Source organism: Oreochromis niloticus, linkage group LG15 (genome assembly GCF_001858045.2).
Source record: "Oreochromis niloticus isolate F11D_XX linkage group LG15, O_niloticus_UMD_NMBU, whole genome shotgun sequence".
Classification (NCBI taxonomy): domain Eukaryota; kingdom Metazoa; phylum Chordata; class Actinopteri; order Cichliformes; family Cichlidae; genus Oreochromis; species Oreochromis niloticus.
Window position 1 is genome coordinate 1189722 of NC_031980.2, and position 27779 is coordinate 1217500.

Sequence of the window (27779 nt, forward strand, 5' to 3'; positions counted from 1 at the left end):
TGTATGAATGAAGAATTAAAACTGACAGAAACTCGGGGCGTGTTGAAGAAAACCTGTCACTGTGCAGGTTAGCTTCACACACTGCTGCTCTTGTAACTGACTCAGAGCTGAAGTTGGCGTTCTTTCAGAGTTTCTTCATCTCAGAGTTTCCACTAAACCTGCTTTCTGGAACATGGGCAGATACAGATACCTGTCTGTCTGTTCTGAAGTTATGAGTTATGATGTCGATGTATGACGTTACCATTGAAAGGAGGAGGAAACAAAAAAGCCGTATTTGCTGACTAATGCTTTCTTGCTGCTTACTTCCTTTTAGCAATCCAGCTGTCAAAGCTAATTATCAGTGATGGTTCTGCTGATAATCTGCCTGCTGAGCAGCAGCCGGAAGAGTGACTGCCTCTTTTTTTTTCCTTTTTGGGACGTTAAATTGAAGATTACTGTAACTGCATATTGTTTTGTTTCAGATAGGTTCAGTTCATTTTCTCTGTGTTCATTTTAAGTGCCCAATGCCAGTGTTGTTATTGTTTTGGCTTCTTTGTGTGTTATCGTCCTATCGCTCATACCCTTTGATCTGCTTATTTCATTGTTCCTCTAAAAACAAACAGCCACGAAGCTAAAAGTCTTTGTATGGTAATAGTTGATAAAACATGAGGAGTTTGTTTTGATAAACTGCCAAACAATTCTTTAGATGTTTGAATCTTTAGTTTATTTGCTCTGGTTTCAGTGGCTGTTGTGAAATGCATGGAAAAAAAATCTGTATTTGGTGTTAATCCACAAGTTGAAGCAAATTTCTGTTGGCACAATAAATATTAATGTTCAGTGCACATGAGTCATGGTTTTGCTTCCCTATTTAATTAGTTCCATTTTGGTGTTTCTGTAACATTTTATTAAAAAGGAACACGTCTTGGAAATGTTTCATGTTTGTCCCTGTAAAACATTTAGATCATCGTCCTTGTGGTGTTGGAAACTGTTGCTTTAACATTATTAACATACCAAGTGTTTAAAAACCACTTTTACAAGCTACAGATTGATATCCTTTTAGAAAGTTTATATTTTAATTATTTATATAGATATCTAGATATAGAATTGGACACTGATTAATATCTATAAGGCGATGGGCAACGAGATGACTGTGGCTTCATATAAACAAACATGACACAGTTCTGTTGTCACACATTAACTAGTGGACACCCAGCTGTGCAGGGATATCAAACTAATTTTACATTGTAGCCACATACAGCGGGTGGGACAGGTGAAACTACATGACACACCTGTAAGGTTACAGAAAAGGTTTTGGTACTTCATTGCTCACACTGTCCTGTAATTATACATTTAGAATGTAAAGTTTCCATGAATTCACAGAAAATGTTCTTATGCTTCGGTGTGGTACGGATGGCAATGGGGCCTTTTATCGATAGGAAAATCTGTAAGACATGAAAAAACAGAAGTTCAAACTCTATGCTGTCCTTCATTTTTCTAAAGCTCTCCAGTGGGTTGAATTGGAGTCTTTGCTAGGGCAGTTTTGGCCCTCGGGCCTTATGTTTGACACCTTGTTGCTTGTCAGTTTTCTCCTTTCTCCCATTCACACAACGACTGGAGCAAGCTTCAAAACTGAGACGGGTTTAATTCACTGCCTGTTACTTATGGTTCGTTTCTGTCGTCGCTACAGGTCGTGATGTCTTGTTGCCTTAGTATTTTAATTTGTGGACTCCCTTTAAAGATTGAATTTTACAGCCTTACTGCCAGAACCTGATCAATGAAGTGTTTTTAAAAAAAAGAGTGCTAAACATTCGTAAAGAAACCAGATTTATTGGATTTCTGTTGTGTATAAATGAAGTGTATAAAAGTTACATAGCACTGACCAAGGAAAGAACTGTACGGTGGCTTATGGCCTGTGGGATATTTAAAGCAGCTTTTTAGTGTTTACAATATTCACTGAAAGATGTGCTTGAAGTTACTGGATGCCTTTTACATGCTAGCTCGTCTAATAATCTTTATCACATAAGTAATTCTATAATCATCTTTTTCTATTCTATAACTTAAGATTGTCATCATAGGCCACACACAGCAATCATAGAGTACCTTGTCATTGCTCAAAGGTCCAAAGAGGTACAGAAACATTTGGATTTATTTACCGGTACACTAAAAGATAAAAACTGATTACAAAGAGTTGTTCAAGAAATTGCAGCTAATAGTAAAGATGTCACCAACAGTGAGAAGAAAGTTTCAAGCTGCTCGTATGCAACATTCAGGCCTCCTGAAACAAACACTACGCTGAGTGCTTGATCCATCCAGAAAAAATAAATCCATCCTTTGAGGTAGAGGTTAGATTTCCATCTGATTCCTGCTTTAAAAATATTATTTCCAGTTTGTAAAATGTGCTTAAAAAAAATGCCAAGTAGGCCTGACTTGACATTTTAAACCCGTTGCACTGACTCCTGCGCACAAGGTGAATACGAGAGGCTACAGTATAAGAGGCACAGAGCCGGTTTAGATGGCGGACTGAAGCAAGTTGACATTAGTTCCTGGGATGAGGTTTTCATCTTCTCCATCAATCAGAGGGTCCCACTGGTTAAAGTTCTTCTCCAGGCCTGCAAGATTTTTGCACAGAGGAAAGGGGAAAAAGCACAGCATTAGTTCATGCAGAGAGTTCAGTCGATCTCTGCTGCAGACCAACAGCCAACTCCTCACAGCTCAGCTGATACCGCTGTATACATCTTACTATTAATCCCATAAAAACAAAAGCTATTTAAACAGCTTTAATTTGCCCACAGTTGAAATGTGTTCCTGCATTACATGATTAAATCTGACCGAAACGACGAGCAGGAGTTCTTACCAAGATGGCGTTGCAGAAACGCTAGTGTTGCATTATTGCACAGGTCTATGGCGAGCTCTGGGTCGATCTCTCCTTTGAGTTTCATCAGCTTCCCGATCCAGTTGCCCGTGAGAAAGGTGAAGTCTGGGAAACTCTGGTGGACTGTACCTCTGAAAGAATGCAGGTGAAGAAGCGACGTCATCACAAAATCAAACCAAATTACCCCCAAAGTCTCTAAATGAAAGTGCAGCAGACCAGCAGTGGTACCTGATGGTGATCATTTTCCTCTGTATGACGGCCGAGTCGAGCTTCTTCATGCGGCTGATGTTCCCCGCCCACTGGAACTTCTCAGAGTTGATGAAAAAGATTGGCTGCTTCACCCGAGGAAAGATCTCATCGTCTAAAGGAGTCATCCAGGAGTCTAATGCTACTCCACACCTGTTTGTAGGATAGCAGGCCAGGTTATTACTTTCAGTAATCTGGGTCTGTCACTGCTGCCTATAGCACACGTTTCTAATTTATAATAAGCAAAGTGAAATGCCCTCATGCACACAGCTCTATCCCTGCAGACATTATGGACAATAAGCGTCCAGTTAATTGATAAAGACTGGAAACCCCCCAAAAACATACTTGAATTTAACCTCTTTGCACAGAGCCTCTATGACTGTTGCTCCTCCAAAAGAATGCCCCATCACTGCTATCCTGCACAGGTCCATGGAGTTCTGTTACCAAGAACATGAGAGAGAATTAAGAAATCAGCACAAACTAAATTGTACTCCACTGCGTTTCACATTTTTCTGATCACAGATTAAAGATTGCTGATGTTCTTTATGCAAAACAGCATTTCATGAACTTTGGACTCAGCCTCAGCTTATCGATCAGCTGTAAACACAGGTTTTTCCTCACTGCACTTTCAAAAGTCAGACCATCTGAAACTAGTTGGTATGTCATTTTATTGTTTATACACACATGGCAGCACAAAAAGTAAGAACTTTGTGTTTGACACTTCTTTGTTGTACCAATGCTTCTTGGCAATAATCTTTTACAGCTGCAAAGTATATTTGGTGCCACGTTTGTAAGGAAAACTCATTTGTGGGTTGAGCAGCAGAGTTGAGTATGCGGGCCAATGCCAAACAGCTTATTCTGTGTCGACTCTTGTGTGGTGTTGGATGGGATGAGCGAAGTATGAAGAAACACGACATATTGGCAGTTTAACAGCGTTTTTCACAAGTCGGCCAACAAAACCAAAAGTAGTGGTTGAAGAACGGGAAGCTATACCACAGCATTGTGTGACCAGCACGAGGAGCAGATGCCATGCTGTTGTGGCCGTGTATGGTTCTTCCACATGCTGTTGCTATGACTCCTATGTCTTCAGAGTTCAATAGTTCAATAAATGACACCAAACAGAAGTCTGAGAAGATTTGGCAACTTTTTCAAACTTGTGGCAAAATATGGCACCGTTAAAGGGGAAATAAATAAGCCTGGTCTAAGACTTATTGCCAAGAAGCATTGTTACAACCAAGTCAACAGTCTTACTAAATAGAACTTTTGGTGCCAAGTTTATATATAAAAATGTGCTAGTAAATGAACTTTGAAAGCTCCAGACTTTGGGGAAAGTTGCAATAACCACAAAGATAGAACACTGCTAGAAAAACTCCTTGGTCTTCTAAGCATCAGACAGCTGACTAAACTGACCAAAAATCCTCAACAATTCTGCTGTGACATCATCAATCACATCTTAGCAATGCGTGACCTTTGTGAGATGCAACAAACCCTGAAACAGAGATGTTCCAAATGTATAAGTTGACCTTTTGTGAACTAAGAAATTATTAAGAAATTGAACAAGTGCTGGCATTGTGAAGTGGGCGTGCCCTACGTTAAGGATGTGCACACAGGAAGCAATTCACTCATCGACCAATCATGGCTTTGGAGCTGATGTTTGTTGCAGACTCTCCGTGCTGTACATGTTTGGCACCTGCCCCATATGTCATTCAGCATCATCTTTGCAGTACTTCGATCACTCGCTTCAAAGTTTAGAAAAGTTGAGTCTGGGGTTTGCCTACATCGCTTTGTCGGTGGTTTCTTCACCCAGCTTGAAGTTGCACCACTCTCTGTGGTCTCTGGTCAAAACCTTGCCGATTGTTCCTTCCTGATCCACTCTTTAAACTTTTCTCAGTTTCAAGTTGAGCGATCGAAGCAGTGAAGAATACCCCTGACTGACACACGACAGGATTATAAATAGAAGTTGCCTAGGTAACCGGAGGCTGGAATGTCTGCTTGCTACGACAGGGGTCCACACAGGATCGCTCAGAGCACTGCTTTGTTGCCGACGGCTGGTTGCTAGGTTAACCCTTTAATGTATGTACCACTCTGTCATGTGTCAGTAACCAGCACACGTTGCTCTCACAGGTAACGGCGTCAGCTGTTCGCCTCAAAGGTGAGAAGAGTTCAACTTTAGCTTTAAACACTGTAAAGCTAAAAGGCTACAAATGTTGCCTTTTAAGCCTTGATCAAACTTCAGAGAGACTTCTAACACACACCCACACTTCTGTCTTCTTATGAATTGCGTTTCCTGGAGTCTTGTGACACTTGCCAACTTGCCTCATGCTCGTGTTACAGATACTTTCTGCATCTTGTGACACATTTCTATTGTTGTGTTTGCTACCACACAATGCATGTCGCAGCCAGAGGTAACCAAAAGCTTACCTTCAGCGTTGACCAGTCAAACTGCGTCTCCAGAACATTTTGCACTGAGATTCCTGAGTTGATTTCAGTGAGTTTATCGAGAGCCAGAATGCATTCATCTGCTCTTTGTTTCACCTGAAAGATTAAACAAATGAATTCATTCTGTTTCTTTAAGGTGCCATTTACCTTTACATTCACGACATCTGTACAGATACGACAAATAAAACCATCATTTTTTCCCCTACTATGGGATTTATAAACTCCCGGTCTCCCTAAATTTTTGTTTATGGTGGGCAGCAAATCAGAGGGAGCTTCTCTTAAAGGGAGGGGACAGGAAGCTAGAGTGGAGCTGAGCTGCTGCACTTGGGCTCAGTACAAGATAAACCAGGATTGTGTTGAACTGTGAGTTTTGCAAAGCTACTCTGATGAACAAAAAAAAAGAAAAATCCCTCGCCTTAATCGTAGATTTAAAAAGCCAACTGCTGTCTGCAGTCCCTGATTCCTTTCAGCTTTAAGATAAACGGGATGTGACCACATGCTTGCTGTTTAACATAACGTGCCCAGATGAAAACAGAAGAATGTCAGCTAGAACAAACAAGGATGTGGTTTGATTTTAACATCAGTGCCAAGCTGCCTGCGAGCAAACGGGTATGAAGTTATGCAATCAAGAGACTGAATTTGAAACCCACAGAGGGAGTCTGTGGGTAATCTCTGCGACAACATACTTGTTTGTTTCTGAGGGGGAATTCGCTCTCTCCGTGCCGCAGAGCTCTGTAGTACATCCACTCCTTTACCAAGTTCTGTTGGGTGGCACCGGATGATTTTGTCAAACTTGCATTTGACCTTTCTGACTCTGGCTTATCACAAAAATAATATGTAGCTGACGCTGACTGGTCTCTGTGGGAGAAAAATAAAAAATAAAACCATAACTGGTAGTTCCAGCCCTAGGAACAGATATTACTTCCTTCACTTTACTTGGAACAATTAGGGTTTAGACACATGTAGAGAACACATCCTGTTTGAGGCAGCGTATGACCCCCTCTCTCTGAAAGAAGCAAAGTCACTCTCATGTTGCTGCTCTCACACTGCAGCCATGTGCTCTGTCTGCAGCTTTGTCAGCATGTCACCGGCTGCTAAAATCCAGCAAAATAACACTTCCATCACCATAAGCGACAGGCCAGCTGTGGCCATTATGTTCATCTCCATATGGTCCCCCTTGTCTGCATACTGAAAAGAATTGTGATGACCTGGTTCGTACCATTGTCTGCACACCCTTTCCACTCCTACTACACACGTAAACAGACAGCCAAGCAAACAATAGCAGAGGACAAACGTTCAGCTACGATTTCCTCCGAATGAAGATTACAAAGAACACAGATTTCAAACTCATTTTACATCGTAGGCCACATACGACCCACTCCGAGTGGGGGGACCACTTAAGATCAGAAACTGTCAGTGTAAAGATGTTTAAACACACAATTAATCCCTGAGATATCTTCATATGAGGAAAAGAAGTGTAATTTCAAAAGTTTCTCTCAGTTTTATGATAAATGTGTAAAATAAGAGAAAAAGTGCTGCTAGCTCATTGTGCACACTGTCATGCATTTAGAATAATATACTTTTTTTCTATAGTAAAAACATCTATAGTAGATGCTCGAAAAATGGGAACTTTTCTGTCATTTAATTTTTTTTAATCTATTAGTAACTATCTGGTGTAGCATGGACGTAATGGTCTGTAAAATTTTAAATACAGTTAAAAGTTCCAAAGTCTGTGCACTCCATAGCCTTCCAGTGGGCCCGATTGGAGTCTCTGCCTGGCCGATTCTGGCCCCTGGACCCTATGTTTGACAACCCTGCTATAGAAGGTTTTGGTGATTAATGGAATGAAAACTACATATGAACCAAATAGAAAAATTACCTGTGTTCCACTGATGCCACGATGAAGCCCTGAGAGGCCATTTCTGCACATATTGCTGAATACAAGGTCCTGAGAAACAATCACAGGAGCCACAGTGTGAGCAGAACTTGTAACGGGTTATTGCTGCAGGAGTGACGAAATAAAAAGAACAAATGCATTGTGTGTGTACCTAAAGGCTCCCAAGCCGTGGGAGAAGATGATCACGGGACATTTTTCATTCGATTTAAATGGAGCATCCAAATAGGCTGGGATCTTGAAGGACCCTGAAATAGATAAAAATGAGGAACATTCACATTGGCTATTTTTTTAACCACATTAGAAACTGAAATAAACTAGCTTTCTATTTTTTTTTTTTTTTTTTTTAGTGACTAAAGTCATATAATATCATATAATATTGCTGTCCTGAGCAAATACATTTGACTTTTACACCACAAAGAAATAGACTGTCAGGATGGAGAGGGGGGTGGGGGTGCAAATTCATTAATAAGTGTGCAAGCATATAAGACTTGAGAAAGCAAAGAAACAAAGAAAAAATAGTCCATTTTATGCCATGACATCATTAGAAATACTGGATTTTCCTAATTTATTCACCAAAGAGGTAGTTGAAGATCCTTTCACTGAGGGCCCTGTTCATTTTCATGAAGTCAGCCAGACCGTTAAAGTACTCCTTGCATGGGACCCAGTCAGGCTTCTCGGCACTTTCCATCTCCTGACAGGGATAGTACAGCCGGAAGAATGTGCCCTGTTGGAGAGACAGACAGCTAGTTCAAGCAACTCAGCAGAAGGCCATTTGCTCCCGTGATGTCAGCAGCCTGCGTGGCCCAAATACCTGCTTTCCATAATACCTGTGGGTACCCAGCCCAGCATCTGCAGCACACTCGAGAATGTCAAATACAAATATGTGAGCTCAGCTGTTACATGTCAGCATGAACAAAGGTTTTCTTTTGCTTGTACCTCTGCAGTGTGGTCCATCATGAAGTCAGTGCAGCCCACAGCGTTTGGGCCGTTGCCTGGAGGGATCCCAAGGTTATTACTGCAGCTGCTCCCCATGGTGAAGAAACTTAGCGCGGACCTCTTCTGGTCTGGTAAATAGAAACACGCACACATCTGTACATCAATACTGCTCCTCTCTAAAAGGGAAAGATAACAGGACTAAAAATCGTATTATTTCTGCACGGATGTTACTGACCGCAATGAATAAATGTGTATATGCAGAATGTATCATTATATATGCTTGACATTCATTTACATTATTAGTAGTATTGTAGCTTTTTATTAAGTAGTTTATTAGTATCAAATGAAAGTCAAAAACTTCTTCACTGTACTAAATGTTATGTGAGACCGAGTCGCGAAGTTTACGCCTTGATCTAATCACAGAGAGCTCCACACAACCGCACACTTGATTCATTTAACTAACCGGGTCAAAGTCTTTGTGCTGTCAGTTAAAACAAAAACCCAAAACGTGGCGTGTTAACTCCTACCTGTCCTCGCCCACGCGTTCAATCTCTTGACTCCTAACTGAAGAAACCCTCCATAAGAAAACATCGACTACAGCACTTTCGATAGCGACCTAACCAAACGTTTTCTATCTCCACTTTAGCTGCCGGTAACAGTAACACTCGTTAAATAAAACAAAAGGCCTACCGGAGATACAGAAGTGCGAGCGCTGCCCGGTGTTTCTACATCAGTTTCGCAATATTACCGTGGACTGAGAGCAATCACAGGATAAATGTACTGCTTTGGGAGTGGTTATTGTTTTTGTCAGTTAGCCGCTGCTAGCATAGGAGGGGGCTAGACCAGAGTAGTGGATGAACGGTGTTGAGTCACTGTATTAGTCCTGCCTCTGCCGGCCTAATGGCGTCCCCCAACTTAAACCTTAATGACCTACATGTCATATTATTTAACAGTTGGCAATCATGCTTCTATCTTTACTCGAATTACGGCATAGATGGCTCTAAATATGAACTCAACCAAGGCCTTTGAAATTGTGTCAACTGCTCTGTACACGGCTCTGGTTTATCGCAGCGACTCTCGCTGACAGCTCTGGAATCAGCGCGCACGTGCAGTTGTTTACAACAATCATCGACGCTTTAATTAATATTTTCATTAATATCGTGTGAGCCAAGGTGCTGTTGCCAAAGCAGCTGCATATGAGCGCTGGCTTCTCAGCAAAAATGGCACTTTTAAAGTGTCGGTACATTTGATATGACTCCACGTCTGTTGGGGGCAGTAGAGGACAGCCGAGCGGGAAACAAAGCGAGAAGGGAGCAGAAAAGCAGCGGAGAACGATGCTGCGTTAGCAAAGCTAACTGTTGTCAACTCATTTATCAGCAACTCCTTTTGTTAAAGATGAAATTGGTGAGTAAAAAGCAGATCAGTAAAGAGAACAATTAATGTAGAAATAGTCGAAAGTGATTAACTTATAGTCACCCAAAAGTGACTGTTAGCTGGAAGCTAATAGCGGTTTTTTTGGGTGCAGTTTAATAAAGTGGAAAAGGTGAGCAGCGAACAGCAAGTTAGTACAGCGTGAAGTGTTTAACTATGCATACGAAAACACGGAAACAAAACCCCTTTGACATTTTGGTGTCGGGTTTATCCTGCTTTACTGTATCTGTATCTTTGTACACCTACACACACCTGTGGTTTTAAGGGTGCATTTCCTCCTTGTAGTACTGTCTGTCGGGTCATCCTACATTGCCCTGCAATGTCCTCAAGTTCAAGTCCACCACCATCATGTTGGACTGTGGACTGGACACCACCTCTGTCCTCAACTTCCTGCCCCTGCCCTTGGTGCACAGGTGAGTCACTGACAGTAATTCATTCATTCATTCATTCATGGATAAGAGATGTGTTTTGCTTGATGATGATGATCCTTTTTTTTTTTTCAGTCCAAGACTTTCCAAGCTACCTGGTTGGGTCTCTAAGGATGGAACAATAAATTTGGGAAAGGCACGAGAAGCTGTTTGTAATGTGCTTCGGTTACTTGGCGTATATTTCAACGTACTGCAGTTTTTGTATGAACACATGCCGATTTATCTGTGGGGGGGAAAATCAGTTTTGCCTTATGCTTGCAGGAGCTGAAGGAGTGTGCAGGGAGGGTGTTTGTTGACGCACAGCCAGAGTTCTGTCTCCCTGAGGTAGACATCCCTGATACTTCATCTCTGCATCAGTGTTATAGCTTGTGCTACTCATTCAGAATGTCTCTGCAAAACAGGGGCCACTGTAAAGCATCAGAGTTGGAGCAAATCCACCTATTTTAAACAAATAAGAAAAAAAAGAAACCTGATAGGCCTGCCACAATTGACAAGAAGAGGATAATCCACTCAGAGAAATCAGTTACTATGATCAGCACAGTGTGATTACTGCGTCTTTACTTTCACAGTAGGTCCTATCTTAATAAATACCTGAAGTACAACAATGATATCTATTTAATCTGAATAACGCACAGAGAGAACTGTTGGACCTGTCCACCATCGATGTCATTCTTATCTCAAACTACCACTGCATGATGGCCCTGCCTTACATCACAGAGCACACCGGCTTCACCGGGACAGTGTACGCCACGGAGCCCACGCTGCAGATTGGCAGGTGACAGATGCAGGGGATGATTACCACATCTTACTATTTTTATATTATTTTTGTGATATCATTATTTCATTTGGTAAAATGAGATACAGGTCACACGTCTTCAGTTGCGTTTATGCTCGTTCTTCCTCTTTTCTTCCTTAGGCTGCTGATGGAGGAGCTCGTGAACTTCATGGAGAGAGTTCCTAAAGCCCAGTCTGCCACGTCCTGGAAGAACAAGGAGATACAAAGGTAGACTAGTTTTGTAAAAATATTCTGTGTGTGTGTGTGTGTGTGTGTGTGTGTGTGAGAGTTGACACATGAACTACAGTTACTGACTTTGTTTTAGTCTGGTCATTTTTGAAGTTTCATTTTACCTTCACCTAATTTTTCTGGTGTTTTGTTACACCTCCACTAGCAGGGTGGTGTAACTCCACCGTTCAAATGAATACTTATGTTATTGCATTAGGATGCTCCCGGGGCCGCTGAAGGATGCAGTTGATGTGTGGATGTGGAAGCGATGCTACAGCATGCAGGAGGTTAACTCTGCGCTCAGCAAAGTGCAGCTTGTGGGTTATTCACAGAAAGTGGTGAGAACTGCTTATGTCCAGGAGATATTTAAGATTTCACATTTTTGCTTTCTTGCAATGGTGACTTCTCCTTGTCTTTTCTCTCGTTTTTTTTTTTTTTTTTTCTTGCAGGAGTTGTTTGGAGCTGTACAAGTCTCCCCATTGAGCTCCGGCTACTCGCTGGGCAGCTCCAACTGGATCATCCAGTCTCACCACGAGAAGGTGTCCTATGTGTCTGGCTCGTCTCTACTCACCACACATCCTCAGGTAGGCCAGCAGGCTTAATGCTTCACCATTTCAAAGTCTACTGGGCGTAACCCTTGAAGCTTTTTCCTGAGCTGAGTGATTTTGCTAATATTTCGGGCCTGTTTACAGAACAAACTGATAAAATGAGTGTGCAGCAGTCAGGAAGGGTGGTCTCTGCTCGTGCAGCTAAACCACGTCATTGATTTCTACTGAGGTGTCAAAACTTGTCATTGAGGGTCCAGCGGAGGTCATCAGATGTCGTCTTTATGGGGGAGAAAGTTAAAGTTTGAAGGGACTGAGGACAAAGCTGTCACGATCTAGAGTGTAAAGAGTGCAGTCTGTTATTCGTTTAGTCACAGATTTCCTTTTTCCTGTGCTCAGAGTTTCTTTTGGAAGCTAAATCTTTAGGCGAGTGTTTGTCAGTGCACGCTGTAATTGTTGGAGAATCTAGTCTGTTCTGTCCTGTCACAACTACTCTGCAGTGTTTCTCTTCTTCTCTGCTCCCAGCCCATGGACCAGAGTTCCCTAAAGAATAGTGACGTCCTCATTCTGACAGGCCTCACTCAGATGCCTACTGCCAACCCAGATGGCATGCTGGGAGAATTCTGCAGTAACTTGGGTGGGTTTTAATGTAGCGCTTAGATTGACGTGGTACCAAATGTTGAAGTCATTCTCGTATCATTTAAATGGAACTTGAATGATTGAATGTTGAATGTTGTCTGTGCTGCCGTTCTTCTGCGGTCTGCAGCCATGACCATCCGGGCAGGAGGAAATGTGCTGGTGCCGTGCTACTCCTCGGGAGTGATCTACGACCTGCTCGAGTGTTTGTACCAGTTCATAGAGAGCGCCAACCTGGGGACCACGCCCTTCTACTTCATCTCACCCATAGCCAACAGCTCGCTGGAGTTCTCTCAGATCTTCGCCGAGTGGTGAGCGGCCGTTTATCGAAAGCTTCTCGATTCTGTCGTGAAAGTTGTGATTTTAGGTTTTACTGTTTTTCTTCAGCATGTGCTCAGTTAGCTCGTCTTCATTTTTCCACGTCTTCCACAACAAGTCACGATGTAGTCGCTCTGATAATTAAGAACACAATATCGATGTTCTGTTACTCGATAAAAATCCAACAAACACCAGAGAGACGATAACTTGTGTGACTGTGGGATATTCCAGATGATTTTTCTTTTTCTCAAATATTTCAGGCTTTGTCACAACAAGCAAACAAAGGTGTATCTCCCAGAGCCGCCTTTCCCACACGCAGAGGTGAGTCAAGAACACTGGCAGTTAGGGCTGGGCCATATCATACTGTTCACGGTAATACCGGTATAATGTTGGGCAATGATAGGAAAATGAAATGGCGCAATAGAATATGGGTAAAACGCGCATGCGCAGTGCCTTTGTTTACATACGCACATGGTGGCGACGGAGAATGAGAAGAGCGAAAGCGGATCGTTGAATGAAACGGATGAACCAGAATTGGTTTGTAAAAATGCTGCTTCTCCTTTATACTGAAAATAATCTTTATATTATAGGGAACCTACTTTTTTTCCCTCAGGTTTTTAACTATACCAGCGTAGTTTTGCAGAATAATGCTTATTTACCTTACACTGGGCCTGAGGGACAGCCCCACAGGCTGGCTGTTGTCGCTCCCTTCCTCCTCCCTTGTTAGCCATCTTTCTTCTGAAGGCTCCAGTTTTAGCAAACAGTGATTAAATGTACAGACAATGACTGTTTTTTTGTTTGTGTAGGTTTTGGTTTGGGGTTTTTTTTGGACACTTTGGATGATTTTAATAGAAACCGTGTCTTGACAGACACAGTATATTTATTACAGGAAGTATGAAAAAACATAATGTCCACTTTAAAATGAATTTTCTAGCATTCTCAAATCCATTTCCTGCTTGATGCTGAGAAAGTAGATTCTTGCTCATATTTATATTTTATGCAAATTCATGTTTGGTTGGAGAAAACGGTGCTTTGAATTGGAAAGCATTAGGCAAATAGCACTGGTCTGTTTGAACACATGCTATCACAAGTGATTAATAACAGATGAGATATGTAGCCATGAGTCCCATCAAATGTGAGTGAGATATGTTTTTGCCTGGAGCGCATCATATCTATAACACGTTTTAAAAAGCAGAGTCGACTGATGCAAAGATACCAGGATGAAAGCAAGCACAAGTACACCTCTGGGGCTGGTGATGAGGTCACGTGCAGTTCTCTGCACATTTCATTCTTGAGCTCGTTGATAAACTGGTGCTTAAATGTGCTGCTGATGTTTCAGCTCATCCAAACCAACAAGCTGAAGCACTACCCCAGCATTCACGGAGACTTCAGCAGCGAGTTCCGTCAGCCCTGCGTGGTTTTCACCGGTCACCCCTCTCTGCGCTTCGGCGACGTCGTTCACTTCATGGAGCTCTGGGGCAAATCCAGCCTCAACACTATCATCTTTACTGGTAATTACAGCTATCATTACATCTCTTAGACGTGAATAAAACAAGGAAAGCCTGAGCTTGTAACATCCTGTGTGCCTGATCTTTCTCACTCACAGAGCCGGACTTCTCCTACCTGGATGCCCTGGCGCCGTACCAGCCGTTAGCCATGAAGTGCGTTTATTGTCCTATTGACACACGGCTCAACTTCCACCAAGTATCAAAGCTGCTCAAGGAAGTCCAGGTATGCTGTTAGCACCTGATCTGATTATGAGAGAAATACACAGAAATAGAGCAGAGACTAAGGAACAACACCTAAATGATTCTACGATGAGGAGGGAGCCAGCGACCGCAAAATAATCCGGATTGCTCCAGAAAGGCTGCGTCATGGGATGCTAGAACTGTGATGTGCCATAATGACTGAGTCTGTGAGAGCGCTGTGGGTGAAACGGGAGAATGGGAAGCAGATTTCCAAGCTAACAGGCGATATACAAATAAAATGGCAGAACAATGTGAGCGTTCAGGGCAGAGCACAGGGAAGCAGTGGGTCTTGCGTAAGATTTGAGGGATTTGATTGAAGCATCTCTGTAGTTCCTGGATGGCCCATTCGCAGCACTAGTTCTCATTTAGCTGTAGCCTTAATGCTTTTTAGCTGAAGCCAGCTTCAGCCTCTCACATTTGTACTCTGTGTGTAAAAGCTACAGCCGTGTCTTCTTCCTGCAGCCGCTCCACGTGGTGTGTCCCGAGCAGTACACCCAGCCTCCTCTGACCCAGTCCCACCGCTCCGACCTGATGTTGGAGCTGCAGCCTCCTCCTATGCCCTACAGACGCTGCTCTGTTCTTAACCTGCCCTTCAGACGCCGCTATGAACGCATCTACATCCTGCCTGAGGTGAGGCGCCGAAGAGAAGTCAAAAAAACCTCCTCAGAGATGGATCTGAGTTTCCAGCCACAGAGAATCTGTGTTTTCAGAAACAGATGGTGAATTCTCTGATCACTATGACAACGTGGCGTTTGAACAGCTGTTTTTTATTGAGAAATCCTCTTGCTGTCAGAAAGCAGGCGGACGGTTTTAATTGCTAAGAGTCGTATTTTTCTCTTCCTAGCTGGCCAACTCCCTGGTGCCCTCTGAGATCAAACCCGGCGTCTCTGTGGCGACCGTGTCTGCGTTGCTGCACTCAAAGGACAATAAGCACACGTTACAGGTGAGCCCAGAATACTTGTACTTCCATTAGAGAATCAGCTGATCAGAGCTCAGCTGCATTTTTCTTTCATTTGTTCCCAGTCGGTGCCCAAACCCCCTCCCATGCCCCCCAGCAAGAAGAGGAAGCGTGTGATTGAGGAGCCCCCTGTAGCGTTGGCCCCTAAACCCATGCTGAGTGGAGCTGTGGCCCTGGAAGCTTTTCTGGCCACTTTGCAGAAGGTGGGAAATCTGAACGAGAGGGGCGTCAGTGTGCTGTGATATTAGCACTTACTTAATGTTAACTTGTTATGTGCTCATTTGCAGCACGGGATCACAGAAGTTAAAGTGGAGGAAACGGCAGATGGGCACATCCTGCACCTGCAGGCGGAGGACACGCTCATTCAGCTGGAGGAGGACGGGACGCATATCGTCTGTGACAGTGAGCCACTGAGGACCACGCTCAGGGACCTGGTGCTGCGCTTCCTGCAGAAACTCTGAGCTGAATCCTGGCTGTTCGTTTTTAACCGTGTTTCTGCGTCGCTGGATTATGGACAGAAGCGGAAGGGAAGGGTGTGGATGCTCAACGGCCATATTTACAGTCGTTTCACTGTACAGCATTGTTTGGTTTTATTTTATAAAACTCACAGAAGTATTATTTTGTATTAAAAAGGTTTTCCAGAATTGTACCAAAGGGGGTACACTGTATTTATAGGGTTGCACCAAAGAAGAACAATGAGGAGGGGCTCCAACTGGTAATGAACATAACTACAGGCTTGAAGGTCCTAGAAGTATAACAGGAACGGTTTGGGGTCTCGAACACATTTTGTGTAATTATAACAATATGTAATTTATGAACCGGTTACATTTGCATGGGATAAAATGAGGAAAGCGCTTTACTCACAGAAGTGTTCCTTCTGTGGAATGAGTAACCACAGCAGGTGTTTTTTCCCGGCACACGCTGACATGACACAAGAGGAAATGCACAGTAAACATGATCAACAGGAATGATGGCTGAATATTTAAGCTGGGCTCCCTGAACACACCAGAGCCTCTGTCAGTGTTCACAGTGTAGGTGTTGAGCTGCGAGTGGTTTGCTGACGGTGTTTTCACACACACACAGTCCAAATGCTCCGTTTCTCTGGTGAGGAAACAACCATTTCAGTAGCTCCTAAACAGTTACACATTTTTCCAGCGGGAGGAGTCGCCCCCTGCTGACCATTATAAAAAATACCAGTTTAAGGCACTTTGACAGCAGCTTCATACCTCAGAGCCAGATTCTGTGATATTCTTCCAACTACATAGACTCCAGATGTTTTATACTGAGTGTGTTTGGCATTTGGATTTGGCCTGCACTCCCTGGACTCAGACACATTTGTGAGAAAAAAAAATAGAGTCAGCTTTTCAGCTTGATGTGCATTTATTGAGACACCGTATGAAAGTTTTGCCTTTTAACATTTGTGTGCAACTTTTCCCAATCTCAGTGACAAAAAAATCCCGTCAGAAATTCCTGAACCCAGATTCAGATACTGAAAAGGTTCATCATGTGTAGCACCTTTTTGTTTAATTCACTTTTCCTTCATATGTTGAGCCACAAAGCTATTAGCCAAAATGTCATATTTGATATACGTCAGCATGTTGTGCAATGCATTCTTAAAAAATATGACCAAGCTAGACAAAAGAAGAAGTATCTGACCTAAAAAACACATCTATAGCAGATGAACAGTAGCTGAGTCATGTTCACAAGAATTAAATAAAAATAAAAAAAAACTAAGCTGACACAGGAGCTGGGAAACACACCTGCACAGAAAAACACACAGTGGGACACTAACAGTCATGGACTGGCCTCCCCAGAGCCTGGACCTCAACATTACTGAAGCAATGTGGGATGATCCTGACAGAGGAAGCCAAGATCCAAAAAGAGCTTTGAATGTCCTTCAAGAAGCCTGGAGAACTATTTTTGGAGCCTACTTAAAGAAATGAGAAGAAGGCTGCCTAACAGAGTTCAGACTGCTGAGAAATGAAGGCGGTCACACCAAATATTTCCAGCTGGTTCAAACTTGTACAAAGTCAGTTTTTTGTCTTTTAAACTATATTCTGGTGCATTTAAAAAAGTTTTAAAAAATTGAAAAACTGAAATAAAACACTGCACCCATTTCTCAAATTCTTAGTGAAACAGGAAATGATGTCGCTCATGACTTCTGCACATTATCGTAAGTCTGGCCCAGCTCACAGTAAAAACTATTGTGAGTAACCCCGCTTACAAAGAGACCAGTAAAGTCACCGACATGTATGAGGCACGACACCGACAACTCATTCGTGTCACAAAATATTTAATCGGTGCAGAATTGATTACATGCGTCAGAAGTACATCTAATAATAAGCTGTACAATATCTTACAGTGTACTACGTGTTGCTTTGATAATACAACTGTCTGCAGCAGGAGGATCATGTAGGACTGATAAATGTGAGGTGCTCTGAAAAAAACAAAAAAGAAAAACAGCAACAACTAAAACAACACTCTTCACCTTTAGAGTGAAATACAGACAGATGTAACATTAACTGCTTCGGCTGGTACACGTGTGCAGTAATCTGTCATCTTCAGGGTGGTTCAAAAAAGAAAAAAAGGACATAAGGTATCCAGGTATGTTACGTTTCAGCGGATCCTGACATTGACCAGAGAGGAGACAGTTTTCACGCGGTGCCTGGCAGGAAGAACAAACAGGAGACTGTCCAGTGATCGATTCTGCAGCTACGTCCACTAAAAACAAAACAAAAAAACAGCTAAATTATCAGTGGCTTCATTAAAAAGAAGATATTCATACCAGCACGAAGCCACAGTGTTGTCCCCTCTTTGTTCTTGTTTCTAGTTTCCTGAAACTACAGGCAGTGCATTTAAGAGCGTGATGACATCATTAGCCGATGAGGCCCAGGCAGCATGAATAATGACCTTAACTTAGGCGTGGTACAGTTAGGTAAGTCTAAAGCTCATCTGGTCTTAAACTGAGCGTGGAGGACAGCGGAGAGGGGAAGATCGCAGAGGACTGATGTAACCAGGTGAGAGGGCAGGGAGCGCTCAGGTGGCAGCTTAAACACGGCGATCACTCCTGGCTCTGTCACAGTCAGCTGGCAGTTTGAGGTGGGAGTGAGGGGATGATGTCACAGTTCTTCTTGGCGGTGCAGAAGTATTAAAGCTTTTTATTACAACAGGATGGAAAGACTTATTGTAACGATGTTATCGTTCAGCTCTATGGAGCTTTCATTTGGCCCACAGCTTTTACTTTTTTTTGGGTTCGCTCTCATGGTGCCATTTTGCCCTCAGCTGTGTTGGAAAAAGCAAAGCTGTAATACCGAATATACAAGACCCAAGTCTTTAGTTCGGGGACTGAGTGTGTGTGTTTGTGTGGTAGAAGGTGGTGGTGGTGGCGGCAGTGGGGGGTGGGGGTTCAACCTGATAAATGCGCCTTTGGATCACTCAGCCGCTTCACGCTTATACCTGTCTATTACTTGGATTCTTTCTCTGCGTCCAGCACTGCAGAGCGGATGCCCAGCTTCTTCAGCTCCTCCACCAGGTCTCCGTTCTGGTGCATCTGCAGAAGGATGTCGCAGCCTCCCACAAACTCGCCATTGAAGTACACCTGAGGGATCGTGGGCCAGTTGGAGAAGTCTTTGACTCCTGTGGATGGCAGACGGTGTTAATACTACCAGTCCTGTTTCTCTGAACACCTCATGGGTTTTAAAATTAGGCGTAGCATTTTGGTTACATGCCTCATAAGCATTGTTTAAGGACAATCTGAGGGGTGGGGCTTTTTTCTACCCACTGAAACTGTAGCAAAAGCACAAATCTCCACACACTCACACACACAGCAAAGTGTCACCTCTCCAACTCCATTCAGATTTATTTATTTAGTGCAACAACAGTGGCCTCGAGGCACTTTATACTGTAAAGTAAAGACCCTACAATAATGGAGATAGAAATCCCAACAATCAGACGACCCTTATGAGCAAGCCATTGATGAAAGAGGGGAGGGAAAACTCCCTTTTAACAGGAAGGGAGAACCAGGTTCAGTGAGGGGGCAGCCATCTGCGAGTGGTTGGGGGGTGAGGGGAGGAATCCAGGAGAAAACACACTGTGGAAGAGCCTCTTCTCTTAAAAAAACCCTGCTCTTTTAAGCCCTTTGATATCAGTATTATATGTTTGTCAGTGTCCAGATGTGGCCGTAAAGTACAATATTCAGGACTATATAACAATAAATAAATTGATCCAATTGGCCATTATCAGGTATTTTACTCTAAACATGTGGTTAAAGTCTGAAAACTGCGGGACACTTAGACGGGACTCCCACAGCAGGAGCACATATTGCTGATGTCATCTGTAAAGGACGCTTCCCTGCTCTCCGACATGTCTCGTGTTATTATTGGAACAATGGGGATCGAGTCAGTCCTGACAGAGCCTGGTACTTTGATACTGATGCTAACGTTCGGCTTACCCCACCCTTTGGTGCTGCTGCACAGCACTGATAAAAGCTGGCCATAGAGTGCCGTTGACAGCTATGCTAACCGAATGGCATGGCTGCTTTGAATGAGGTAATAATCAGGATAAGTAGTTCACACACGACTCTGAGGGAACCCGACACTTCAAGGCTGTTTAAATGAGCTGCACCCAACATGTGACGCTTTTCCTGCCGGTTATAAAGTAATCAAAACGGTACACGTTCACCTGAGAGGTGACAACCTGTTGCTGTCGGGCCGACTCCGGGTTACTGACCTTGTCTGAGGTCCTGGTCCTCCAACACGTTGTACGCAGCGTAGTTGTCCACGCCGTGCATCCGGAGTATCTGAACCACAGCGTTACTGAAGCCGCACATGGGCTGCGCCGGCGTCCCTTTCATAAACACCACCACTTTGTCTTTCTTCACCATCTCACCGAGGTTTTTCTGGAGATCCACCGCCGAGCACAGGAGCCGGACTGAGGCCCACTGCGAGCGGCCGTCGGTTTGTCTGGGCACACAGACAGCCGAACCCGAGCGAAGACATCGAGCAGCGGATCGGAATAAATTGTTCATGGTCTGTGGTCAATTATCTCGTTACAAGAGGAAAAGAAATGTCCTACAGACGGGCCAACCTAGCTGTGAGCGAGTCGGCGTAAAACCAGTCAATCAAAATACTGTCGCCTCAGTGTTACGATGAGGGGCGTTTACGTGAACGGTGATTGGACAGCTTTGCCCACAAAATAAATCGAGTCTGATTTGCTAATGGTAGCGTCACACGTCATTCAACACCGGCGAACGTAAGACGTTTAAAGTGTGTAGGTAACTTAGAAAATGTAATAGTAACAATGTTATAATAAAAATAAGAATAATATGGCATTCACACGGCATGTATATGCATATGGTATGTTTTCTTTGATAAAATTAAATTTTCTAATAAAAAATTTTTTTCAGGTCACAGAAGCCGATAAGAACTTCCGGAGCAGTTTACACTCACAGGAAGAAGAGGGTAGCTGTTTGAAAGATGGCGGCGCCCACACAGAAGAATAACAAACCGGGGAAACCTGGAGGCAAAGAGGCTCAGCCTCTCATTATCGCCAAAACACCGGCGGAGGAACAGCGTCTGAAACTGGAGAAGTTGATGCGAAACCCAGAAAAGCTCGCTCCTATCCCAGACCGACCCAAAGAATGGAACCCGCGAGCTCCGCCGGAGTTCGTCCGGGACGTGATGGGCTCCAGCGCGGGTGCAGGCAGCGGAGAGTTCCACGTTTATCGCCACCTCCGCCGCAGAGAGTACCAGAGACAGGACTTTCTGGACAAGATATCAGAGAAACAAACTAAGGACGAGGAGTACCTGGAAAAACTGGAGCGGAACAAACAGGCCGCCGAAGAGAGGACGGCGAAGCGGCGGAAGAAGCGAGAGAAGATGAAGCAGAAGAAGCTCCTGGCGAAGAAAGCTAAACTTGAAGCTAAAAGCAAAAAGGAGGGAGACGACAAGAGCTCCGAGAGCGAGGAAGACGACAGCAAGGATGAGGATGAGGAAGACGAAAGAGAAGCTGAGGATGACGCAGAAGCGCCCAGCTTCATCATGGGGAAGAAATGAACCCGTGAAACGTTGAAACTCGTCGCAGATGGACACACCAGCGATACTTAATGCCTTTGAGAATAGAAGAGATGATCTGGACCTTGTGTGGTGAGCTCTGCAAACAAGACGGTGGAACTGACCTGCTGCAAGGATTAAAAACATTTGTCATTCATTCGCAGAGACACTTGGACTGCCTAGTTTAGTAGGCAAGAGAATCCACCGAGGGAATGATTTTTCAAAGAGAAATTGTTTAGTGTAGTTATTCGTTCCAGAATCACACGTGGAAGCCTTGTTGTTATATTTTAGTATGATTGAGTTTATCTGCAGGGAAATCCAGCCTCGGTTTTAAGTTAGGAATTTTAACAGTATTTGGAAATAATCTATATTTCAATGTGCTAAATGTTTTTGAAATAAAACTGAATAATAAAAACATGCAGATGTTGTGTAAGTTGCTCACAGTGAAGCCCAACAGCCAAGATGATACTAGACATGTGATTGATCCTTCGATGTTCTCCTCCTGTGCAGCCTTGTGAAGCTGCCCCTGGCCGAGCCTGTCGCCTGTGGGTACAACAAGGCTGCAGAAAGCAACACAAAGAATGAAAAGGCGTGGCTCCTGGAGGCTCAGGAGTCTCACGTGCGATGTTCTTTGCACAGACGCCTGCCTTCCACGGTGGTGACGACCTCCCTCGTTAGCCGTCACCTTTCTTGAGGCAGGCAGAGTAAAACCTGGCAGCCAGATATTGTCTGAAACGGGGGAAGCCCTTCCTGTCAGACACTGTTCAGCTGTCACATTAAAGCCTTTGCGAGTGAATTATTGCCGCTGCTGTTTAGTTTCAACTATTAAAAACACAATCTGAACGTTTTTTTGCTTCAGTGTAATAGTTTGCCTGTGCTTGCTTGTTAGTTTGCTCCTTTAATACAAATAAGAATATAGCTGGAAGCGAGTAAGTGGTTAGATTTGCTTCACTCTTTTCAATCAGGTTTCCTGTTGAATTAAAAAAAAATGCAAATTTCCCCTAATCATCTTAAATTCAAATGATTTCCTTTAAATATCTGAACATGTTTTAAAACAAAATTTGCTCTCTTCCTTCTTCGGTTTAAACGTTTTTTTTATTTAACGAAATGGGCCAATGGGACTTAAAATAAAATGTATTTTTGGTCTTTTTATGGTCTGAAAGTCATTAAAAATGTGTATCTAGATTCACAAAATATAATAAAACATATTTCATTGAAAGAGGTGTTAATATGCACGTGGTTTATTATTTTTTATATCTCTTCAAAAATTCATCCTGACAGAAAGAACAGAAAAACGATGTTTTGATGTATACTTGGGTTTCTGTTAGCTGTACTGGCAGCAGAGAAACACATTCAGGTGAGTTTTTAAACTAGTTGTTTATTATTTAACAAAAGATTCAACTTGAGAAAATGCATTTATTAGTTTTCAGCCCTCCTACATGTGTAAATGTTTGCTGAGTTGCACAGCTAAAGAAGTCTCGCATCCTTTGATTTGACCTTCACTAAAGTAAAGCAGTTAGGGAGTGGAAAGCAGTGGACTAAACCACTGATTCAATTGAAGTGGAGTATTAAAATGTATTATTTTCATGTATAATTAACACGAGAGTTCTCTGTGCATATTATCACACTGTATTTACATTATATAGTTTTTTGTATAGCGATACATTGAGGAGGACATTTCCACATGCCTGACTGTAGATACAGATCGGTGGAAGAAAGATTGAAAGGTACAATGAGGTTAGAAAAGTCAAATAAAGAATGAGACATAAGTAGTGGTGAGGAAATGAATCACTAATATCCAGCGCACCATTTTAATGCACTTTATTTATGTGTTTGACATTACAGCTCATTGTCTCCCTATAAAACACTTTTGGTTGTGAACACATAAGTGGAAGAACCTTTGGGAACAAATGAAAAGCTCAAATCAGACAAGTTAACGTGTGTTTTCAGCAGCCGTACAGCAGGTTGATCCTTGTGATGTCCCAGTAGGACATGCCCTGCCTCTGGCCAATCTGGACGTTGGGGTTGGGGATGGGGGTGATGGTGTCCCTGCCATTGATGGAGAAGGCTGTTCTTCCATAGTGCATTACGGAGGAGTAGTCGTAGGGAGTGTTGAGGTTGTTGGTGTCCTGCTTGTCGAAGTTGTAGGCCATCTGTGGGTCGATGTTCTCCCAGTTGATCCTGACGTAGTAGTCGCGGTCGCTCCTGGTCTGCTCGTGCTGGAAGCCCAGAGCGTGGTTGACCTCGTGCTGGACGATGCCAAAGTAGATGCAGCCCTGCCTGTTGAGAGACAGGACCTGTTTCCCTCCCTGTCTGCCCAGAGGAGAGAAGCATCCGTTCTGGCTCTCGATGCTGATGTAGTCGTTCTGGTACTGACGGTCGACAAAGCGGACACAAGTCTGGCTGTGGAAGGACTGCAAGGCATTTCTGATCAGCTGCCTTTCCCCGCTGCTGTACTCACTGCTGATGGTGAAGGGAATCGTCACCAGGCCGTTGTTGTCTTTCTGCCACAGGCAGCTCTGGTAACTCTGGCATTTAATGGCATTTCTGCTTTTTGGAAGCAGGATGTCTCCTTCCAGCAGGATCTCATTGCTGCCATTGTTTGCGGTCAGAATCCTGGTGGTGATATCAGTGGTGTGGTCTTCCTCCACCTGGCCCTCTCCTCCTCCTCTTTCCTCCATGAGAGGATGAGCCTGAGAGAGGCCGAGCAGGAGCAGCAGCAGCAGGCTGACAGAGGGACTCATCTTCAGAGTGGGTCTGGTAGCTGTGGAGCTTCTTTGCAGAGCTGCTGTGGAGAGACTCCTTGGAGCTTCGTGCCGGACACAGTTGAGTCTCGGGTCTTTATACTCTCCTCTACAGGTGTGTCTGCAGGAGGATTATGGGCTGGGGTCCACATCGCTGGGCCTAAACAAACCTGAGAAGGGAGGACTGCACAGACAAACCTACTCTTTCAACATGCTGTGTTATGTCAGGTCTGTGGACGGATCAACACAGTTACTTTACTGGGTGGGACTTGTTTAACTACAAACCTTAAACCAACCAAAAAATGACTATTTCTATGATTTAACACAAGTGGTGTCACTTAGGGTTGTTATACCCACGGGGAAACAGCTACAGTAGTTATATGAAATGCAAATAACAACATTCACAATCATCTTCACTGTGAAAGACAACACCAGGGTGCTCCAGAAAACTGGGATACTCTTGATTATAAAGAATTAACTGCTTGTTGAACAAAGTTATTATAGATTTGTGGTTTTATAGCTTAATCTTTAATTGTTTCAGTGTTAGTTTTGGTTTTTAGAAATAAATGTTTCATGTAGGTATCGGTCAGAGACCAGACTTTTTTCTGGAACTGAATAAAGTAATTTCGCAAGATAAAAGAAAGATAAAATGCACTGCTACAGGAAATGTTAGAGTTAAATCTATCTGTCAAACTGGACAAAAACGTTGTCAAATCTCTCTGAAAAGATTTGTAATTTTCTGTTTTTCTTTCTTTAACTGATTAATACATAACAGGAACGTCAGAGCGAACCTTGGCTCCCTCTGCTCATTCCTTTAACCTGAGCCAGGTATGCTATGAAGAAATCTGTGTATTTACTTTAATGAATCATTCACTCATGAGAACTTCGGGACGACATCCTTAGAGTTTATACGTGAAAACAGAGACCACAGCGAGTTCTTGCATGCAAACAGACCCCTGGACATGGAGTGACCACCACCACATACTGGCTTTCATAAACCACAGACTTGCAGTTGGGTTCAAACTGTGCTTGGGGGAGTGGTGCTAGAACGCATCAGAGGGAGGTTTCAGCGTGTTGGGGCAAGATACACCGCCTCTCTTTTGCCTTTACTTCAACATTAGTGTTTAAGGAAACTGGAGTGCCTCTGATTGCTGACATTTTGACTTATTCTCACTTTTTATCTCCATAATGGATCATGTGCCAAGTGTCTAAACGAGAATGCAGGACGACTGGGATTCACAGACAAACTCAGCGAGCGAGCTCAATGATAAATACACATCTCAAGGTACAGTCTTATCCTCTTCTGTTTTAATTACTTAAATAACTGTGTATACAGGCCACCTTTGAAAAGTATAGAAAAAAGGACCATCATTGCTCTTCTGCTTCCTTATCTGCATTCTTAGGGAATTTTCCAGCTGGGTATTCTTGGCTTCGTGTCATTTGATTGCCCAATCCTTTAGTGTTTTAGTATCAAATTTTTAATTATTATAAAAATGTTCCTTCTCCAGCACTGTTCAGTTGGGTTTCATGTAAACTCTGCGATAAAATAGATTAGAGTATGGACATTTAATTACTAAATACCTCTATATTCTGCATTCTTCTTAGATTAACACACACTGACACAACATTAAAAACCAGCTGCCTCATATCGTACAGATCTCTATCCCGCTCTGACGTGTCATGGATAGACATGGGCCACTTGTTGTTCTGCATGTAAACGCACCAGGGCATTGGACGTGGATCTTTTGCGTCCTTGTGGTTGCAGGGTGGGGCCTCAGTGGATCAGAATAATTCTGGTGCCTCCTGTGGATACTGATTGGGATACACTACATGAGATTGGGATCACGTTTGGGAGGCTAGGTCAATGCCTAGAGCTATTTTTCTTTGTTCTGTGGCCTGGTGGGACACAGTGTCTCGCTCCTGTCTGAGTGCTGTGGGTGCGCACAGGTTATTTGCTCCACAGCAATGTTTAGGGTGGCTAGTGAGTGTTAAAGCTAATTTACTAATATTTGTCTCAATAACAACCATACAAATAAAGCACCAAAGATTTCCCAGTACACTGCGTTCCATTAAAGTTATGGCTGATCATTGCTGATGCCATTTTCATGTTTTATTTAAACATTGTCGTACCAAGGCCAAGGCCCTGTTTTCTCTTCCTCAGATGAACGAAAAGCAGTGCAGAAGAGAACCTTCACCAGGTGGATGAATGTGTTTCTGCAGAGAGTAAGGCACAAATCAGTTTTCGTTCATCAGATCACTCTGAAAAAAATGTAATCATCAATGAGGGTCATGCTTTTTTCCCCCAGCGGGACCCTCCTATTGAAGTGCACGACCTGTTCACAGAGATTCAGGATGGCAAAATACTCATGGCCCTGTTGGAGGAGCTGTCTGGGTGCAGACTAGTAAGAATCATGCTGTTCAGTGGACAAATGTGATGCCAAGAAAGATTTAGCCAAAGCCTGTTTAAATTTGGCCACTGCAAACGTAGCAGGAGTCCTGGAAGCAGAGATTTAATTAGTCTCAAGCCTAACGCTTAGTCAAAGCCAAGCCAGCAGTTTCTCCCAGTTTACTGTCTTCATGCTAAGCTGTTGTTTGTAACGTCATTGTTCAGGTTTGGTATATGAATGGGACCAATCTTCTTAACAGCAATAAAACCAACCAGCTCATTTCCCCAAACAATGATAACTTTTTAAGCATTTCTCGTCTAACTTTGTTAGCTTTATAGGTTTAGGTCTTCCTCTCATCGCATCTTCAGACTTAACAACATTTCCAAGGCCTTGGTCTTTCTGGATGACAGACATGTGAGTATGTTTCCTTGTAGATTCAGTGACATTGCTCTGACATGTATGAATGACATGATTTCAAATCAGGAATAACAAGATTGTGATCGATGTTTCCTTGTTATCTCCCAGGTAAAGCTGCTTGGCATTGATGCATCTGGAATTGCTGATGGTAAACCGTCTGTTGTTCTTCACCTTGTTTGGAACATCATCTTGCATTTTCAGGTTGGATTTCTCATCTATGAGTCAAATGTCTTAATGTATTATCTTACTTCTTGCCCAGCCATTTATCTCTGACTCATACCTCCGTGTTACTCCTACACAGGTAAAGGAGGTGATGGGAGGCCTCCAGAAGCATTTGTCTTCCAGCCTTTCCTCCTTGTCAATGAGCAGTTATCCATCCTCTAATGACCTCTCACCCCAGCCAAGTGACACTGGCACATACTCTTGCAGCACTCTGCCAAGTAAAGGCAGAAAGGCTGCCAGGGAAGCAAAGTATCATGGGAAAGCAATCAAGGTGCTCCTGCAATGGGTCCGAAGATGCACATCAAAGTGAGCATAAAAAGATCAAAACACTTACAAAGTCATTTAAATAGCGCTGAGCCCAAACATATTCCCACTCAAACACAATGAATGAAGCAAAATGTCAGCAGGTTGCTTTATCCTCTGAGGTCTAATAGGTGGTAAACTTATCCTAACCCTACATTTTGGAGCAGCCCAAAATTAGCTTTCTTGTTAGAAATCAGAATAGTTTTAGATTGAGCTGCAA

General features: G+C 43.2%; 7 protein-coding genes and 1 non-coding gene across 22 annotated transcripts in view; 5 read left to right on the forward strand and 3 right to left on the reverse strand.

Annotated features, from left to right (window-relative positions):
• The window catches only part of tdrd6a (tudor domain containing 6a), a 30903-nt gene extending 30077 nt beyond the window's left edge, over nucleotides 1–826 (forward strand). For 5 of the 7 annotated variants that reach the window (XM_025899129.1, XM_013268863.3, XM_013268864.3 and 2 more), the window contains one exon: nucleotides 314–826. Coding sequence is in view for 1 of the 7 variants with exons in the window: in XM_005449835.4 (XP_005449892.2) it covers nucleotides 314–334 (21 nt within the window). In the remaining 6 variants the exon portion in view is untranslated. Of the gene's footprint in view, nucleotides 1–311 lie in introns of all 7 variants that reach the window. The other 2 variants (XM_025899130.1, XM_025899131.1) reach the window with 1 other exon arrangement.
• Nucleotides 827–1786: 960 nt separating this feature from the next.
• On the reverse strand, nucleotides 1787–10192 carry pla2g7 (phospholipase A2, group VII (platelet-activating factor acetylhydrolase, plasma)). Of its 3 annotated transcripts, none has more exons than XM_019353502.2 (11): nucleotides 10053–10192; nucleotides 8370–8497; nucleotides 8007–8157; nucleotides 7585–7678; nucleotides 7416–7484; nucleotides 6223–6394; nucleotides 5519–5632; nucleotides 3443–3534; nucleotides 3080–3250; nucleotides 2834–2982; nucleotides 1787–2588 (listed from the first exon to the last, which is right to left on the reverse strand). In XM_019353502.2, exons 2-11 carry the CDS (start codon nucleotides 8463–8465, stop codon nucleotides 2488–2490), a joined length of 1209 nt encoding a protein of 402 aa, XP_019209047.1. In that variant the 5' UTR covers nucleotides 8466–8497; nucleotides 10053–10192; the 3' UTR covers nucleotides 1787–2487. The 3 variants fall into 3 exon arrangements, with proteins under 3 accessions (XP_019209047.1, XP_003440747.1, XP_005449887.1); XM_003440699.5 differs by lacking the exon at nucleotides 10053–10192 and adding an exon at nucleotides 9060–9212; XM_005449830.4 differs by lacking the exon at nucleotides 10053–10192 and adding an exon at nucleotides 8897–9183.
• Nucleotides 9461–17889, forward strand: ints9 (integrator complex subunit 9). 3 transcript variants are annotated; one of them, XM_013268788.3, is made up of 17 exons: nucleotides 9461–9773; nucleotides 10086–10213; nucleotides 10304–10415; nucleotides 10490–10552; nucleotides 10864–11003; nucleotides 11145–11231; nucleotides 11449–11569; nucleotides 11681–11815; nucleotides 12302–12413; nucleotides 12543–12723; nucleotides 12991–13051; nucleotides 14070–14241; nucleotides 14337–14461; nucleotides 14941–15108; nucleotides 15323–15421; nucleotides 15502–15639; nucleotides 15724–17889. In XM_013268788.3, the coding sequence occupies exons 1-17, from the start codon at nucleotides 9621–9623 to the stop codon at nucleotides 15895–15897; spliced, it is 2169 nt and encodes a 722-aa protein (XP_013124242.1). In that variant the 5' UTR covers nucleotides 9461–9620; the 3' UTR covers nucleotides 15898–17889. The 3 variants fall into 3 exon arrangements, with proteins under 3 accessions (XP_013124242.1, XP_013124243.1, XP_003440746.2); XM_013268789.3 differs by having other exon boundaries at nucleotides 10304–10385; XM_003440698.5 differs by having other exon boundaries at nucleotides 10304–10364.
• glrx5 (glutaredoxin 5 homolog (S. cerevisiae)) lies at nucleotides 17713–20619 on the reverse strand. 3 transcript variants are annotated; one of them, XM_003440697.5, is made up of 3 exons: nucleotides 20165–20605; nucleotides 18893–19072; nucleotides 17713–18157 (listed from the first exon to the last, which is right to left on the reverse strand). In XM_003440697.5, the coding sequence occupies exons 1-2, from the start codon at nucleotides 20460–20462 to the stop codon at nucleotides 18900–18902; spliced, it is 471 nt and encodes a 156-aa protein (XP_003440745.1). In that variant the 5' UTR covers nucleotides 20463–20605; the 3' UTR covers nucleotides 17713–18157; nucleotides 18893–18899. The 3 variants fall into 3 exon arrangements, with proteins under 3 accessions (XP_003440745.1, XP_005449890.1, XP_019209049.1); XM_005449833.4 differs by lacking the exon at nucleotides 18893–19072 and having other exon boundaries at nucleotides 20165–20619; XM_019353504.2 differs by having other exon boundaries at nucleotides 17713–19072; nucleotides 20165–20606.
• Nucleotides 20620–20857: 238 nt separating this feature from the next.
• prkrip1 (PRKR interacting protein 1) lies at nucleotides 20858–21901 on the forward strand. Its single transcript, XM_005449829.4, has one exon. It carries the CDS (start codon nucleotides 20911–20913, stop codon nucleotides 21487–21489), a length of 579 nt encoding a protein of 192 aa, XP_005449886.1. The 5' UTR covers nucleotides 20858–20910; the 3' UTR covers nucleotides 21490–21901.
• Nucleotides 21902–21989: 88 nt separating this feature from the next.
• LOC112842557 (small Cajal body-specific RNA 13) lies at nucleotides 21990–22265 on the forward strand. Its single transcript, XR_003214368.1, has one exon.
• A 371-nt stretch (nucleotides 22266–22636) lies between these two features.
• Nucleotides 22637–27779, forward strand: part of LOC102083004 (EH domain-binding protein 1) — a 12783-nt gene continuing 7640 nt past the window's right edge. Inside the window, exons 1-9 of one of the 3 annotated variants that reach the window (XM_005449827.2) lie at nucleotides 22637–22843; nucleotides 24346–24458; nucleotides 25006–25058; nucleotides 25436–25515; nucleotides 26392–26453; nucleotides 26537–26632; nucleotides 26948–27031; nucleotides 27143–27235; nucleotides 27336–27562. In XM_005449827.2, coding sequence (XP_005449884.1) covers nucleotides 25449–25515; nucleotides 26392–26453; nucleotides 26537–26632; nucleotides 26948–27031; nucleotides 27143–27235; nucleotides 27336–27562 — 629 coding nt within the window. In that variant the 5' untranslated portion in view covers nucleotides 22637–22843; nucleotides 24346–24458; nucleotides 25006–25058; nucleotides 25436–25448. Of the gene's footprint in view, nucleotides 22844–24345; nucleotides 24493–25005; nucleotides 25059–25435; nucleotides 25516–26391; nucleotides 26454–26536; nucleotides 26633–26947; nucleotides 27032–27142; nucleotides 27236–27335; nucleotides 27563–27779 lie in introns of those variants that run through there. The other 2 variants (XM_019353500.2, XM_019353499.2) reach the window with 2 other exon arrangements.
• LOC100706991 (high choriolytic enzyme 1-like) lies at nucleotides 23293–24298 on the reverse strand. Its single transcript, XM_005449826.3, has one exon. The coding sequence runs from the start codon at nucleotides 24228–24230 to the stop codon at nucleotides 23433–23435; it is 798 nt and encodes a 265-aa protein (XP_005449883.2). The 5' UTR covers nucleotides 24231–24298; the 3' UTR covers nucleotides 23293–23432.

Coding starts and splice junctions, on each gene's coding strand:
- pla2g7 (XM_005449830.4), bottom strand. CDS start 8,960: ATGTTTTCTTATGGAGGGTTTCTTCAGTTAGGAGTCAAGAGATTGAAC. Junction 6,395..7,415: donor GTGGCATCAGTGGAACACAG/GTAATTTTTCTA, acceptor TTTCTCCCACAG/AGACCAGTCAGCGTCAGCTA. Junction 5,633..6,222: donor TCCCCCTCAGAAACAAACAA/GTATGTTGTCGC, acceptor TTAATCTTTCAG/GTGAAACAAAGAGCAGATGA.
- ints9 (XM_013268788.3), top strand. CDS start 9,621: ATGACTCCACGTCTGTTGGGGGCAGTAGAGGACAGCCGAGCGGGAAAC. Junction 9,774..10,085: donor TTTTGTTAAAGATGAAATTG/GTGAGTAAAAAG, acceptor TCCTCCTTGTAG/TACTGTCTGTCGGGTCATCC. Junction 10,214..10,303: donor CCCCTGCCCTTGGTGCACAG/GTGAGTCACTGA, acceptor TTTTTTTTTCAG/TCCAAGACTTTCCAAGCTAC.
- glrx5 (XM_005449833.4), bottom strand. CDS start 20,462: ATGAACAATTTATTCCGATCCGCTGCTCGATGTCTTCGCTCGGGTTCG. Junction 18,158..20,164: donor GGACCAGGACCTCAGACAAG/GTCAGTAACCCG, acceptor TTTTGTTTTTAG/TGGACGTAGCTGCAGAATCG.
- prkrip1 (XM_005449829.4), top strand. CDS start 20,911: ATGGCGGCGCCCACACAGAAGAATAACAAACCGGGGAAACCTGGAGGC.
- LOC100706991 (XM_005449826.3), bottom strand. CDS start 24,230: ATGAGTCCCTCTGTCAGCCTGCTGCTGCTGCTCCTGCTCGGCCTCTCT.